At 47.0% G+C, this 16,727-nt stretch overlaps 1 protein-coding gene across 3 annotated transcripts in view; it reads left to right on the plus strand.

Annotated features, from left to right (window-relative positions):
- Window positions 1-16,727, plus strand: part of CORO1C (coronin 1C) — a 65,402-nt gene that overhangs the window by 44,730 nt on the left and 3,945 nt on the right. For all 3 annotated transcript variants that reach the window (XM_083407591.1, XM_083407593.1, XM_083407592.1), the window contains exons 4-9: window positions 7,668-7,797; window positions 11,471-11,652; window positions 12,465-12,584; window positions 14,044-14,148; window positions 15,694-15,839; window positions 16,605-16,662. In XM_083407591.1, the coding sequence (XP_083263717.1) occupies window positions 7,668-7,797; window positions 11,471-11,652; window positions 12,465-12,584; window positions 14,044-14,148; window positions 15,694-15,839; window positions 16,605-16,662 (741 nt within the window). The remainder of the gene's footprint in view (window positions 1-7,667; window positions 7,798-11,470; window positions 11,653-12,464; window positions 12,585-14,043; window positions 14,149-15,693; window positions 15,840-16,604; window positions 16,663-16,727) is intronic.

A 16,727-nucleotide genomic window follows, 5' to 3' on the forward strand; every position in this document is an offset into this window, starting at 1 on the left:
CTTGCATGTTTTTTTAAAAAATAATGAGTGTTTTTTCACAATGCAGAGAGGTGAGCAGTCCAGCCCTTTTGGCTTCTTTCTTGCTTAACTTCTAGAGGGGTTTGCTGTAAAATGCTGCCATGAGCCCGCCTAGTCTGAATGCTCACTTTGAAGAATGATTTTTCTCATGCCAGGAAATAAGGAACTGCTTAAATGTGGATTCTTCAGAACCTTTTGAATGTTGGTAATGTACTGCAGGTTTTGTCTTCCTCAGCTGGAGAATGTTGGATTATATTAGGGTTTTGTGGAGGATGCCAAATGGCTCTTCTCAAATGGGAGGAATTAATTTCAGCCTGAGTCATTCAGTCTGTTCTGCTGGTTTGCTGGACATCCAGGATCTTCAAAAAAGCAAAAGGTTTGAGTTGACAGTGATGCCAATCATGACCATTGGCTTGCTAAGTGAATCCTTGAAGTTCCAGACAAATGCATTATGCTGATAGCTGTGGGTTTTCTCAGTAAGTCACTGGTGGCCTATAGTTCCCTTGAAGCACCTGGATGTCATGGGTGGTAGATGGGCGTGATATAAGACAGAACCCCAGCGAGACGAGAAATAATTATAACTAGATCCCGCCATGGAGGGATCTCATAACTGAACTGGTAAACTCATTATGGACTCTGAGACAAAGCGCTCTCTTGAGGCAGTGTAAAATCCAGGAGGGGAATGGAGAAAGCAGAGCTGGGGGGGTGAGGAATTTCTGACCAGGGTTGAGTTTGAAGCCAGGCTCACTTTGGTGCAGCGCTTCTTTGTACATGTGCAGAGAACATTTCCTTTGCCACCAAATTAACTACAGGCTCTTTCTACACAGTTGGAATTGGGGACCAGCCTCTCAGATCAGAGGATGTGGCTTCTCTTCAGCCCTAGAATTCATCTTTGTAGAAATGAACAGCTGAACCCCCCCCCCTTCCCAAGTGGCTGCCTTTGTCATGTTTAGGGGCTGTTTTGCCAGATGGGGCTGCTTTAGTTTGTTCCTTGTGGACATTCATGTGGCAAATTGGTTTGGGAAAGGAAGAATACAAAAACATTGGAGCGATTCTATTCTAGAATTCTATCTTGGCATAGGGATCCCCAAGGGTCATCTATTCCAACCTTCTGTAATCTAAACTAAGCATCCATGACAGATAGCCACCCGACTTCTGCTTGAAAATCCACCACCTTCCAAGGGAGTCCATTCCACTGTGGAACAGCTCTTACAGTCACAAAGTTCGTCCTGGTGTTTAGTCGGAATCACTTTCCTTGTAACTTGAAGCTATTGGTCCTATCCTCCATGTGACAGCCCATCAGATATTTGAAGGTGGCCATCATATCTCCTCTCAGTCTCTTCTTCTCCACGTGAAACATAGCCAGTTCTCTCAACCATTCCTCATAAGGCTTGGTTTCCAGACCCCTAGCATCTTGGTTGCCCTCACCTGCACACATTGCAGCTTGTCAGTATCCTTCTTAAATTGTGGTGCCCAGAACAGGTGTGGTCTGAGCATGGCAGAATAGAGTGGTACTACGACTTCCCTTGATTGGAACAATGTACTTTTCTTGATATAGCCTAGAATAGTATTAGCTTTTTTTGCTGCTGCATCACACTGTTGACTCATGTTCAGCTTGTGGTCTACTAAGACCCCAGAACCTTTTCACATGTACTACTGGCAAGCCAGGTGTTCCCCATCTTATATTTGTGCAGCTACTTCTTCCTGCCTTAGTGTAGATCCTTACATTTGTCCCTATTGAAATTCATTTTGTTAGTTTGGGCCCAGTTCTCCAATTTGTTACAGTCATCTTGAATTCTGAGTCTATCTGTGACGTTGGCTATGCCTCCCAGTTTGGTGTCATCTACAAATTTGATGAGTATCCCCTGAATACTTTTGTCCAAGTCATTTATAAAGACGTTGAACAACAAGGGGCCCAGGACAGAACCCTGCAGAACCCCACTTGTCACTTTTTTCCTGGGTGATGAGGAACCATTAGTGAGCGCTCTTTGTAATTAATAAATGTTGCACACTGCCTTGAGGCCTCTTGTAGCTGAACAGTAGTATTTTATTCTTCTATAGATAAACAACCAACAACTTAGCAATTAGAGACATCACTGAAGACTACCCAACCTCCCTATAGACAGAGTATAACAACTTGCTCAATAACCTCTGCATAGACTTTCTGCAAGCAAATTGGGATGAATATTCCAGAAACCGATTGTCTGAAGGAATCCTGTGAAGCTCTGCTGTTTTTTGAGGGCAGCTGTCAACGAAAATGGTTGTCAGAGGTGTCACTTGTTGGAATGAATGCATCTGACATCATGTAAATTCTTGGCACCTAGACTTCTAGTGTCAGCCAAATCTAGGAATGCTTTTGTGGTCAGAATGTTTATGAATTATGGAAAAATGGGACCAGTGTAAAACTAGGTATGTTTGACCCAATCTTAGTATTGCTTTAGTTACCTTTAGGAGGAATTTAGGAGGAATTAAAGAACCTTTTAATGAGGGTGAAAGAGGAGAAAGAAGAGAGCACAAAATATGGTCTGAAGCTCAACATCAAAAAAACAAAGATCATGGCCACAGGTCCCATCACTTCCTGGCAAATAGAAGGGGAAGAAATGGAGGCAGTGAGAGATTTTACTTTTTTGGGCTCCATGATCACTGCAGATGGTGACAGCAGTCACAAAATTAAAAGACGCCTGCTCCTTGGGAGAAAGGCGATGGCAAACCTAGACAGCATCTTAAAAAGCAGAGACATCACCTTCCTAACAAAGGTCCGTATAGTTAAAGCCATGGTTTTCCCCGTAGTGATGTATAGAAGTGAGAGCTGGACCATCAAGAAGGCTGATCGCCGAAGAATTGATGCTTTTGAATTATGGTGCTGGAGGAGACTCTTGAGAGTCCCATGGACTGCAAGAAGATCAAACGTATCCATTCTGAAGGAAATCAGCCGTGAGTGCTCACTGGAAGGACAGATCGTGAAGCTGAGGCGCCAATACTTTGGCCACCTCATGAGAAGAGAAGACTCCCTGGGAAAGACCCTGATGTTGGGAAAGATGGAGGGCACAAGGAGAAGGGGACAACAGAGGACAAGATGGTGGGACAGTGTTCTCGAAGCTACAAACATGAGCCTGACCAAACTGCGGGAGGCAGTGGAAGACAGAAGTGCCTGGCGTGCTCTGGTGCAGGGGGTCACGAAGAGTCGGACACGACTAAACGACTAAACAACAAGTTACCTTATTTTGCATGACATTGAGGGCTTAGCTGACCACATGCGTGTTTGGGTCTTCCTCGTCAAGTATGTCTTTTCTTGTAAGCATTCAAGTTGGCACATGTATTAGGTTCTCAGTTTGTGCACCTGGAGCAAAACTGGTAGTTGCTTGGGCATTTCCCATTATGTAATGTTTGGCCTCCTGAGTGTAGTCTCTCTGCAGTCAGCAGTGCCCGACTGGTTGTGAATTTACCAGAGCGCAGCATTTCAAGAGAGCTGCAACTGATAGGTCTGTAGGCCAACCCTCGCAAGCAAAGAAAGAGAGGCTGTGGCCTATGTGCACCATATATACCCCAGACCATACTTTGAGCACTCCTGCAGAAAAGGGTCTGGACCTGTTTGTCTTTCTCCCATGCTTCATAGACCTGACTCAGGCCTGTCTTGGCTTCTGCTGCTGTGCTGTTATCTGATCTGTCTGTTAGTCCTCCTGCTTCCCCAATTACCTGTGGAAATCTTCCAGTAGTGTACTCTCTCACACTTCAATCCAGTTAAACAGCTCCGTTCATGTTAAAGGGTTGGCGTCTCTCCTTATGTTGCAGGCCATATGGCTGTCTTGATATCATCAAGGCAAGTGGAGGAAAGATCCGAATGAATGCAACCAAACACTGGTAAGGGCTCATTATTGAGCCTACCTAGTGGCAGTGAAGGCAGCAAAGAAGGCATGCTTTGCTGCCTTCATTGCATCCTCATTATGTCGTCCAGCAGAGCTTTTCCGGGTTTTACGGGGCCTTTTACAGGCAGGCCCAAAGGAAGTGATAGGACCAAGGGTAGCTCACTGTGCTTGCTTGCAAAGCATTTTGAGGATAAAATCACTTGCATCCACCAAGACCTTGACTCTGCTGTTATAGCAGATGAATCTCATGGGGTGTCCATCTGCAGTGGAAGTGCTGGACCAGTGTTTTGCCTCGGTCATGGACTGAATGAGAGCCAGCAAAGTGAAGCTCAATCCAGATAAGACGGAGGCACTGTTAGTGGGTGGTTCCCTAGATCAGATGGGTGGGAGATCACTTGTTCTTTTTTTAAAAAATATTTTTTATTGATTTTAACATATAAATTATAAAATGTACCTCAAAACTTATCACTTATACAATCTTTATAGATTTCCATCAGCACCTCTGATGATCCACCATTTTAACCACTTCTTATGCATTTCTTAACTTTATATTGCCTTTACATCTCTTAACAAATCATCCTTCCCCTTCTCCATTTTTGCAATACTTCCAATAATACTCCTCACAAAACTTCTTGCAAACCTACAAACGTTGTCTAATCTTCACAAATACTTTTCAAATAGTTCATAAATTTACTCCAGTCTTCCGTGAATTTCTGGTTAGTTTATCTAGTTCTGCATAGTCCATTAACTTCATCCTCCATTCTTCAGTCGTCGGTAATTCTTCTTGCTTCGATTTTTGGTCCAAGGAGATCACTTGCTCTTGATGGGGTTACACTTACTCTGAAGCAGCAGGTTCGTAGCTCGGGGGTCCTCCTGAATCCTTGAGACTCAGGTGGCCTCAGTGGCCCGGAGTGCCTTCCATCAGCTTCGGCTGGTGGCCCAGATGTGCCCCTATCTGGACAGGGACAGCCTAACTACTGTTGTCTATGTTCTGGTAACCTCTAGGTTAGATTACTGAAATGCATTATAAGTAGGGCTGCCTCTGAAGATGCTTCGGAAACTTCAGATGGTGCATAAATTTGGTGGCCAGGTTGCTCACCAGAGGAAGACGGTTTGAGCATCTTACACTGATCCTGGTCCAACTGCACTGGCTACCAATTAGTTTCTGGGCCAATTCAAAGTGCTGGTTTTGACCTATAAAGCCTTAAACGGCTCAGGACCACAATACCTCAAGGACTGCCTGCTTCCATATGAACCTACCCGAACCCTGAGATCATCTTCTGAGGCCCTTCTTCATGTGCCTCCTCCTCAAGAGGTCCAGAGGGTGGCAACACGAGAACAGGGCCTTCTCTGCAGTGGCTCCCTATCTGTGGAATACTCTCTGTGTTGTTCTCCCCACGTGAACAGTGACATTTCTGCACTTCTCTAAATCTCAGCTCTCCACATATTTCTCATGCTTTTCAGAAAAAGCCCCAATAAATTTGGACACACCAAAACACAGTTGGCTTACTGCGAGAAACTGAGAGTACAAATAGTTTTTTTCCTTAATCTGGTTCTTAGTGTTGCAGAGTTTTAAATCCATTTCAAATTTTCAAGAACTATCATCTGTTTTAGCTGTCTGTGGCTTTTTCCAGCTCCCTAAGCTTCATGATCAGACTATTGCTTTGCTGTTTTGACTAGGCAAATTCCGCCCATTAAATTGGAACGGCTTGGGGTTCTTTTTGAATTACCTGCTTTGCTTTGAATGTTGGCTCAAACTTTTCAGTGGGGCCTCATGAGAAACTCTGGTGTGAGTGTTGCCTCTTATGACCTTGGCAGGGCAATAGCCACTTGGCTTTGCTTGCTCTAGAGTCTTGGATGTGAATTCTGCTGGAGCCTGTAATAATATACAGTGGCACCTCGGGTTAAGTACTTAATTCATTCCGGAGGTCCGTTCTTAACCTGAAACTGTTCTTAACCTGAAGCACCACTTTAGCTAACAGGGCCTCCCGCTGCTGCCACGCCGCCGGAGCACGATTTCTGTTCTTAACCTGAAGCAAAGTTCTTAACCTGAAGCACTATTTCTGGGTTAGCGGAGTCTGTAACCTGAAGCGTATGTAACCCGAGGTACCACTGTATTCTCATCAGAAGCAGGCAGTAAGAGACTATAGAGCAGGTTGTTACTTTGCTGCCATCTGCTGGTGGTTAATTTTGCTTCCTCAGCAGTTCTCCCCACTTTTGCATGTAGGTCAGCTCTGGTTCAGAAACCATGATTGGCCAGTGGTGACTCATGCAGACGATGCCCAGGGGACACTTCCTTATTAGCCTTGCCATCCCTGAAAGCCCCGTAAGGAGGATCCTGGGGTTCAAAGGCTGCTGTGGGTGGGTGCGCTGGTGGCTGTTGGTTCAGACTTTGTCCTTCAGGCCTGTAGGAAGACATGCAAGCATCTTTAGGCACCAGGCAAAATGTTTCTCTCTAACCAGACCTTTGGCTAATTAAACATTCTATGGCCTTTAAAGGGGTGGGGTAATTGGTTTGCTTTTGTTTTTGGTTTATTACATATTTTGTGTTCTCGTTTTGTATGCTTACATCGTGAATCACCCTGTGATCTTCGGGATGGTGATGTAATAATAATAATAATAATAATAATAATAATAATATATTTGGCAGATGCAGGGAGGGCTGGGGCTCTCTTTAGACCTTCATGAGAATATGCCACCCTCCCCTGGTTGCTGATGCCTCCTGGAGCACTGAATGCCATTTGTGATAATAAAACAAATAAGAAATTGAGTTTGGACATAAAAATTAAGTACTCCCCTTTGCCTTTTGTGCTCGCTTAGGCTAAGAAAGAAATGCATTTACCATATTGGCCCGAATATAATACGCACCCACAAATCAGCTGCACCTTTAAAATTGAAGGAGGGAAAAGAAAAAAAGACAATACCCAGGCTGCTTCCTGGGGGGGGGGGGAGCAGCACTGCTTTGCCAGTGGCCTCCCCCCTTCTTTCTGGCGGCTTGGGGGAGGCTTGGGAGTGGCAGGCGGACAGTGCGCCATTGCCCTGCGCTCCCGGGCTGCTTCCTGGGGGCAGGGGGAGCCACACCGCTTTGCTGGCAGCATAAGGTTGCGAATACAAGCTGCACTTTAACTTTTCACGGTTCAAATTTGGGGGGAAACTGCGGCTTATAATTAGGCTAATACAGTAGTGTGGTTGCTCAGCATGGGATCGTCCTACTCACTTTCAGAAGCCCCTAAGTAAGATGAATGCCTCCTCACTGTGAGTGTAGACGGGGCAGGTGGTAAAGCAGAGTGGTCAGAGCATGGGAGAGTCAGTTTGGTGCGTCACAGATATTGTGTAGGCCCTGTGTTGGTTGAGGGTGGACAAGAAATCGCCCAGCTTTAATCATGTACATTACAGGATAATGTTTCTTGGTCATCTGTAAAATTAGATACCCACCCCGGTTGCACCTTGGCAAATGGTTCAGTCAGAATGGCTCCCCTTTGAAGACGTTCGCTGACTTTTTGCCATGCCCTTCAGGTGATTTGCAGGGAACACATCTCTGGAAGAATGACTCAAACTACAGAAAGAAATCCTGAGCTGCTTGCTTGCCAGCTGGGAGGCCTCTGGCTAGTCAAGCAGCCAGCAGAGGCATCATGGCTTCTGAAATGGAGCTGGCACTTCATCTGAATGCCAGCTTGGCAAATCTCCAGCTAGCTATGGTTTTGTCCACCTTTTGGAAAGTGACAGTGTCCCAGTAACGACGGTTCCTCCCACCCCACCCTTCTTCTTTTTTCATTTTTGCAGGTCTGGCAGATCCCAGAGAATGGGCTTACGCTGCCCCTGACAGAGCCTGTGGTCATCTTGGAAGGCCATTCCAAAAGGGTGGGCATTGTGGCCTGGCACCCCACTGCGCACAATGTGCTGCTAAGTGCAGGTAGGCTCTGGATCCCTGAGGAACAAAAGGAATTGGCTTCTCCCAGCTGCCTGGCCTCTAGCTCTTGCAGAGCCAGAAAAACCTCTCCCAAAGCCACGAATGGAAGTTCCTGTGGTTAAGAAAGGAGGCAAGGCCATACTCTGCCCACATGACCAGTTGGGCAAGATCCGCTTCCTGGAGGGTTTGGCCTGCCTTTCCCCCCTGTGTCATGTGTCACAGCTACTTCTTTTGAAAACCTACATTACCTTTCTAGTTTTCTTGCTCTTCACCAGGTGGTTTGCTCACTCTGCTCTATTTCCTAGTAAATTTCTAATCTGCATTAAGTTTTCTTAAAGCTGCTCATACTTTTGGAGTAAGTATTCCTGTTTCCCCCCCCCTCCCCTTTTCCTTTGACTCTAAACTAGCACCTATGAAAAGGCACAGTGCTTTCCCCCCAATTCTGTGCCAAACCTTGACTTTCAGATATGGAGTTTGGGGTGTTATTTTTAGATGCATCACTGAACTCAGTGTGCAGGGTCAGTGATATTGGGGGGGAAAGGATAGAAAACCCATTAATGTGCCAATTTATTGGAAAATGGTTCTCCATATCCTGTGCTGATAGTGTTGTTTTAATGATGTTCTTTATGGAACTAATACAATAATAATAATAATAATAATAATAATAATAATAATAATAATAATTTATAATTTCTTATTTGTACCCCGCCCATCTGGCTTCCAACAAAGATGAAAAATACACTAAAATGTCACATATTAAAAACTTCCCTGAACAGGGCTGCCTTCAGATGTCTTCTGAATGTCAGGTAGTTGTTTATCGCTTTGACATCTGGTGGGAGGGCGTTCCACAGGGCAGGCGCCACTACTGAGAAGGCCCTCTGCCTGGATCCCTGTAACTTGGCCTCTCGCAGTGAGAGAACCGCCAGAAGGCCCTCGGAGCTGGACCTCAGTGTCCGGGCAGAACGATGGAGGTGGAGACGCTCCTTCAGATATACTGGACCGAGGCCATTTAGGGCTTTAAAGGTCAGCACCAACACTTTGAATTGTGCTCGGAAACGTACTGGGAGCCAATGTAGGTCTTTCAAGACCGGTGTTATATGGTCTCGGTGGCCGCTCCCAGTCACCAGTCTAGCTGCCGCATTCTGGATTAGTTGTAGTTTCCGGGTCACCTTCAAAGGTAGCCCCACGTAGAGCGTATTGCAGTAGTCCAAGCGGGAGATAACCAGAGCATGCACCACTCTGGCGAGACAGTCTGAAGGAAGATAGGGTCTCAGCCTATGTACCAGATGGAGCTGGTAAACAGCTGCCCTGGATACAGATTTGACCTGTGCCTCCATGGACAGCTGTGAGTCCAAAATGACTCCCAGGCTGCGCACCTGGTCCTTCAGGGGCACAGTTACCCCATTCAGGACCAGGGAATCCTCCACACCTGCCCGCCTCCTGTCCCCCCAAAACAGTACTTCTGTCTTGTCAGGATTCAACCTCAATCTGTTAGCCGCCATCCATCCTCCAACCGCCTCCAGACACTCACACAGGACCTTCACCGCCTTCACTGGTTCTGATTTAAAAGAGAGGTAGAGCTGGGTATCATCCACATACTGATGAACACCCAGCCCAAACCTCCTGATGATCTCTCCCAGTGGCTGCATGTAAATGTTGAAAAGCATGGGGGAGAGGACAGAACCCTGAGGCACCCCACAAGTGAGAGCCCAGGGGTCTGAACACTCATCCCCCACCACCACTTTCTGAACACGGCCCAGGAGGAAGAAGCGGAACCACTGTATGACAGTGCCCCCAGCTCCCAGCCCCTCAAGACGGTCCAGAAGGATGTTATGGTCGATGGTATCAAACGCCGCTGAGAGATCCAGCAGAACTAGGAAACAGCTCTCACCTTTGTCCCTAGCCCGCCGGAGATCATCAACCAGTGCGACCAAGGCAGTTTCAGTACCATGATGAGGCCTGAATCCCGACTGGAAGGGATCCAAATGGTCCGCTTCTTCCAGGCGTGCCTGGAGTTGTTCAGCAACCACTCACTCAATCACCTTGCCCAAGAATGGAAGATTTGAGACTGGGCGATAATTGGCCATCGTGGCCGCATCTAAAGATGGTTTTTTAAGAAGCAGTTTAATAACCGCCTCTTTCAGTGGGTCTGGGAAGACTCCCTCACGGAGGGAAGCATTTACCACCCCACGAAGCCCATCGCCCAGTACTTCCCGGCTAGCTTTTATAAGCCAGGATGGGCAAGGATCCAGGAGACAGGTGGTTGGCTTCACTCATCCAAGCAGCCTGTCCACATCCTTGGAGGTAACAGGTTGGAATTGATCCCACGCAACTTGACTAGACAGGACTCTAGCACTCTCCCGCCCTTGCCCTGCTCCCACGGTGGAGTCTACTTCTTCCTGAATCTGAGCGATTTTATATGCAAAAAACTTTGCAAAATCATTGCAGGAGATCATGTGGACCATACTGGGCCCAGATGTCGCAGGTGGTTCCGCTAAATTGTGAACCACCTGAAAAAGTCTCCTGCTGCTGTTTTCTGCAGATGCAATAGAGGCGGCGAAGAAAGTCTTCTTCGCCGTCGCTATCGCCACTTGGTAGGCTCGACGTTGAGCTCTAACCTGTGTCCGGTCAGATTCGGAATGAGTTATCCGCCACCGGCGCTCTAGCCGTCTCAACGATTGTTTCATTGCCCTCAGATCCATGGAAAACCACTGTCCGGGCTGTCCGGGCTCCATGCAATCGGAGAGGGCGCTTCGGAGCCAAACAGTCAATAGCTCTGGTTAACTCCACATTCCAGCGGGCCACCAGGGAATCGGCTGAAAGGCCATCAACATGGGATAAAGCATCCCCTACCACTCTCTGGAAACCATTTGGATCCATTAAGTGGCGGGGGCGGACCATCCGAATTGGTCCCACCTCCCTGCAGAGGGGAAGGGTCGCAGAGAAGTCCAGTTGCACCAGGAAGTGATCTGACCATGGCACTTCTTTCGTTTCGCTTTTACTTAGTGTCAGATCACCAACATCCATAGGAATAGTCCTCAGACAACGACTAAACCTGCCTCCTCTGTAATGACATGGTCTGGTCTTAGTGTAACTCCTCCTCCTACCCGTGATCACTGAGATCGGTTGTCCCAGTGCATCCCCCCCTGTGGAACATGCCCCAGCCATTTTGTTGGCTGGGACCCACTCCCAGTCAATCTAGATTGACTTGGCCCTTTGCAAGCTAGTAATTGGTTTGCTTGATGAAGAATTCTTTGAGTCTTGAAAGCCTGCATTCTCTTATGTTGGCAAAGTTAAGGTTTCCTGTCTGTGTGTTAAATAGAGACTTAAACTACTGACTTTCTTGTTTGAATTAAAATGTATCTCTGCCCACAAATGCGACCCCACAACTAACACCCAAGAGGTGAAATAAAAAAGCAGTGAAATTGTCACAAAGAAATACAGCACAGCTGAAATATTAAAAGCAGAATAACATGAGTTTCTTGGGGTAGAAAGCTCAATCGTGTTCTCCTTCCTTTTTTTCCCTGGGTGGCAAAGCTGGAGCGACCTTGAGGCTCCTTTTAGAGAGTGCTGGCTGTAAGGATTTTCATACCTCAGGGAAGCGGAAAATATTAACAGGTAACCCTTAAAACACGCACAGGTAACGGGCTTTTATTTCTTAATTGCCTTTCTTCAGGCTGCGATAATGTTATCATCATCTGGAACGTGGGGACAGGTGAGCCCCTCATCAATCTGGACGACATGCATCAAGACATGATTTACAACGTGAGCTGGAATCGGAATGGGAGCCTCATCTGCACAGCATCCAAGGACAAGAAGATCCGAGTGATTGACCCCAGGAAACAAGAAATTGTTGCAGTGAGTATGTGCTGTATGTAGCCCAGTATACCTGAAGGAGTGTCTCCACCCCCATTGTCCAGCCTGGACATGGAGGTCCAGCTCCAAGGGCCTTCTGGCGGTTCCGTCCCTGCAAGAAGTGAGGTTACAGGGAACCAGGCAGAGGGCCTTCTTTGTGGTGGCACCCGCCCTGTGGAACACCCTCCCAGCAGATGTCAAGAAAATAAACTACTGTCTGACTTTTAGAAGACACCTGAAGGCAGCCCTGTTTAGGGAAGTTTTTAATGCTTGATATTTTATCGCTTTTTAAATACTCTGTTGGGAGCCGCCCAGAGTGGCTGGTGAAATAATAATAATAATAATAATAATAATAATAATAATAATAATAATTGGCAAGTGGTGGTTTGTCAAGGAAGCTGTGCTGCTTATCCTCCCCCGTGCCCCCGGCGCCTTCCCTCACTTAAAGCCAAGTTCATTGTGCACCGGGAAGCTATTCATATTTCTATACTTAGGCCCTTTTCTTCCCGAAACTCAAGGCACCGTTGTGCCACTTGTGGCTTCATCAGCATTTGGGGATTGGGTTTTATGTTCTGTTGTGTTCATATTGCTTATGCATTCGTGCTTTGTCTGCTCATGCAGATTGGGGGTTGAAGGCTAGACATCATGAGTGGAGGGTGAATCCTTCCATTTGTAAGTACATTCATCTTTTTTTGGTTTCAGATGCCCTCACAGCTTGCTTTGCAAGCCTCATTGGGGACGTTAGGAGATAATATCAGTGACTGTTGCTACCATTTCCCTCTCTTTCCTCTCTTGCTTCTCCTCCCCCAAACCAGGAGAAAGAGAAAGCTCATGAGGGAGCCCGACCCATGAGAGCCATCTTCCTCTCGGATGGGAACGTCTTCACCACGGGCTTCAGCCGGATGAGTGAAAGGCAGCTTGCGCTCTGGAACCCTGTAAGTGCTTTAGCTGCCATCAAACATTGCCATAGAGCTCAGCAAACAGCAGCAACACCCAATTCCAGGGGCAGGCAACCTAAGGACCGTGGGCTGGATGCGGCCCAATCGCCTTCTCAATCTGGCCTGCGGACGGTCCGGGAATCAGCGTGTTTTTACATGAGTAGAATGTGTGCTTTATTTAAAATGCATCTCTGGGTTATTTGTGGGGCATAGGAATTTGTTCATTTTTTCTCCCAAAATATAGTCCGGCCCACAACATGGTCTGATGGACGGTGGACCGGCCCACGGCTGAAAAAGGTTGCTGACCCCTGCAGCCCATCCTGCCAACAAACGTGTTCACTCTGCAACTCTGTCTTGATGCTTCAGATGTTCCCTTAGGAAACAAACTTTTAAGTTAGAATCCTAGCATTGTAGAGTTGGAAGGGACCTAAAGGGTTAATTTACTTACTTTTATGTAATTCTGCAACTGCCTTTTACAGCCCAGGCCCTTCGCACCTCAGGACAGAGGCAGGTGATAGGGTCTTTTTAGATAATTTGGTCAGGGCGGCTGTCTACCAGCTCCACCTGGTACGCAGGCTGGGACCCTCCCTGCCCACGGACTGTCTCACCAGAGTGGTGCATGCTCTAGTTATCTCCCGCTTGGACTACTGCAATGCACTCTATGTGGGGCTACCTTTGAAGGTGGCTCGGAAACTGCAATTAATCCAGAATGTGGCAGCTAGACTGGTAACTGGGAGTGGCCACTGGGACCACATAACACCAGCCCTGAGAGATCTACATTGGCTCCCAGTACGTTTCCGAGCACAATTCAAAGTGTTGGTGTTGACCTTTAAAGCCCTAAACAGCCTCAGCCCAGTATATCTGAAGGAGCGTCTCCACCCCCATCGTTCTGCCCGGACACTGAGGTCCAGCTCCGAGGGCCTTCTGGCGGTTCCCTCACTGCGAGAAGTGAGGTTACAGGGAACCAGGCAGAGGGCCTTCTCGGTGGTGGCACCCGCCCTGTGGAACGCCCTCCCATCAGATGTCAAGGAAATAAGCAGCTATCTTATTTTTAAAAGACATCTGAAGGCAGCCCTCTTTAGGGAAGTTTTTAATATTTAATGCTGTATTGCGATTGGGAACCGCCGAGAGTGGCTGGGGAAACTCAGCCAGATGGGCGGGGTATAAATAATAAATTACTACTATTATATTATTATTATTATTATTATTAGTATATGGCTTAATCTGAAACTCACTGCAACAAACTGTATCAAACACCAAAATGCTCTGGAAGATGAGATCTGTCACATGCAAAAAGTGTGACAACTGCAGCAAATTGTAGTTCTCAGATATTGTGCATTAAATTTTATTTTGGTGTTTGCTCTCTGGGCAGCCAGCAACATCAATGTCATTCTGACTAGCAGGGTCACCAGAGTCCATGTCTTCCAAATGTAAGATGCCCTTCTTCTCTCTGCAGAAAAGCATGGAAGAGCCCATTGCCCTCCATGAAATGGACACCAGCAATGGTGTGTTGCTGCCCTTCTATGACCCAGACACCAACATCATTTACTTATGTGGAAAGGTAGGTCATGGCTGCTGTGCTGAAGAGAACGGTTGTCAGAAAAGCAGCCTGTTTGTGGCATTTCAGTGCTGCCTGCAAAGGTTGTCCTGGCTGCTACTCCATCTCCTTGTTCTTGGGGGAATTATTTATTCTTGCTCCCCCCCCCGCCCCCCGCTCTAGAGTGTGTGGATTCATGTGTGTATGTGTATAAAGAGAATGCAGAACTTCACATCATAAGCGACACATGATATGTACCAAAGGAGAGAACAAACCAACTCCACTTCTTCTTAACAGTTTTCAAATCATTTGTTTGCAAGTCCCCCAGGACCACTAGTCTGTCATAGGAATTTAGATACTGTACATATTTGTTTAGCTATTTACAAATATTTATACCTTATATTTACAAATATTTATAAATATAAATCCCAGAGTGACTAACAATTAAGCAACAGAAAACAGTAATGATCACATTTAAAACGGCAAAACGTAACATGAAACATTGAAACCACTCCATCCCCATGCTGCTAAGATAAATCAGAGCATCTAAATAGAGCTTCCCCAGCCCAATGTTTTTAGCAGCTGATGTTGTGGAATTTAGGCTGCCCTCAAGATATGGTGTGCACCACCCAGGGGTTCGCAATGGTTTCATGGCCCCCTCTTAATCTATGGCTTAGGCATTTTAAAAAACCACAGGTCCCTGTTAAGTTTCACATGTGGTTTGAGAATCATTCTTTTTCTCACCTTGGATTTTGGGGGGTGAGGCGAGACTGGTGCTGCATTGCATCCCATGTTATTTTGGTGGAGTCCTGAAAGGATAATCAGAACAGTCTGCCCAGGCTGCAGGTTTGAGCTGTCCTAAACAGACACCTGTTAGACTGATAAGTTGAGAATTTTGTCAGGCAGAATTAACTGAACAATGTGCTGTCGTCCATTGTGTGTGGGGGGTGTGATTCTTGATTCTGCAGCCTTATATGTGAGGCTTTATGAAATCTTGAAGATGCAGTAGGGAAAAAACACTACCTGCCCTCTTGTTTAAAAACTGCTTTGGGGCTATATGAAGAAGCCCAAGGACTGTGCTAGTGGTGAGGCTGCAGGGGGGGGAGAGTGAAGCTTTTCTCCTCCTTTCCTAATGCCAGCCCTCTAGTTAGCAGGTTTGGGAGAGGCAGAAGAAAGACCTGCTTTGCAAAACACCCAACTAAATTATGGAATTTTTAGATACAGTCAAGCCACGCTAACGCTTTGTTCAAAGGCATTGTGCCCCTTTGTATCCCCGTTGGTGGGGAGGGGGCCGCGGTGAGGAAAGGCTCATTGCTTGTAGGCTTCTGGCTACCACTGTGGGCAGCAGCAGCAGGGTGGATGCGCAGGCCTGTGCTTGGTCCTGCAGGCTGCTTCAGGTGTCAGTAGACATAATTCACCCTGGAGGCTTCATGAATGTGCCAGAGACACCAGGTACCTGAAGGGTGGGCGTGTTGTACAAGGAATGGTCTGGGAGGACACACCTCCTCACCCCCGCGAGGAGGATTCCTGGCCCGTAGTCACTTGCTGGCCCTCCCCAATTTCTTCCAGGGTGACAGCAGCATTCGCTACTTTGAGATCACAGATGAGTCGCCCTATGTGCACTACCTCAACACCTTCAGCAGCAAAGAGCCGCAGAGAGGGATGGGCTTCATGCCGAAGAGGGGCTTGGATGTGAACAAGTGCGAGATAGCAAGGTAACGAGAGGCCGGGAAGAGTGGCAGCCACCCCGACTGCAGCCCTGGGATCTCTAGCCTGGCACCCTCACATGCTGGGTCACAAGTCCACCACTTGGCGCTATGCAATCTGAACTGTTTCAAAGGATGTAGGGATGGAGGATTTTGTAAAGGAAGTGATGTCTCAAGGCATGCTGGATGTCAGGGTAGCTTGTCTACATCAGAAGAAGAATCTGTTTAAAAGAGGAAATTGACAAATAAAGCAAGCCAGGTGGCATTCCCCTTGTCATAGCCCCAAATACTGACACTTCTAGGATCTCATCGGTCAGCAGCAAAATACTTTCCTGAAATGCATGTTGTGGCTTCCATATTTGGGAAGAAAAATCTACCCAGCCTCAGGATTTTCTTAACAATGGAAAGTCCTTTTGGTTTCAGCTGCTCTTTTGAGGTCCTTTTGAGGCCTAGAGAGGAAGAAAATTGGGCCATGCCTTAGCTTTGAGTTGAGTTGACTTTTAAAAAGGACAAGGAATCAGTGGCTGCCGGTCACACTGGCTATATATTCCCTCCAGTGTGGGAGGCAGTGTGCCTCTGAAGGCTAAAGGGAAGAGTGCTTGTGGCTTCCCACAGGCTTCTGTCTGGTTGGTCAGACAGGATATTGATCTTAGAGGGGCCAGACTCAAAGCCAGATGAGCGCCGCAACCCCAGAATCACCTTTGACTGGACTTAACTGTGCAGGGGTCCTTTACCTTTACCTCTACCTCTACGTGTGCTTCTTTTCTTTCAAAGGTTCTTCAAACTGCATGAGCGAAAGTGCGAGCCCATTATCATGACTGTCCCTCGGAAGGTGAGTGTTTGCGTTGTTTCAGATATGTGAGCGTCTTGTAGGACTTTTCACAGCACAGTTACCAA

The sequence above is a fragment of the Podarcis tiliguerta genome (genome assembly GCF_965153285.1).
Source record: "Podarcis tiliguerta genome assembly, chromosome: 13".
NCBI classification, from domain to species: domain Eukaryota; kingdom Metazoa; phylum Chordata; class Lepidosauria; order Squamata; family Lacertidae; genus Podarcis; species Podarcis tiliguerta.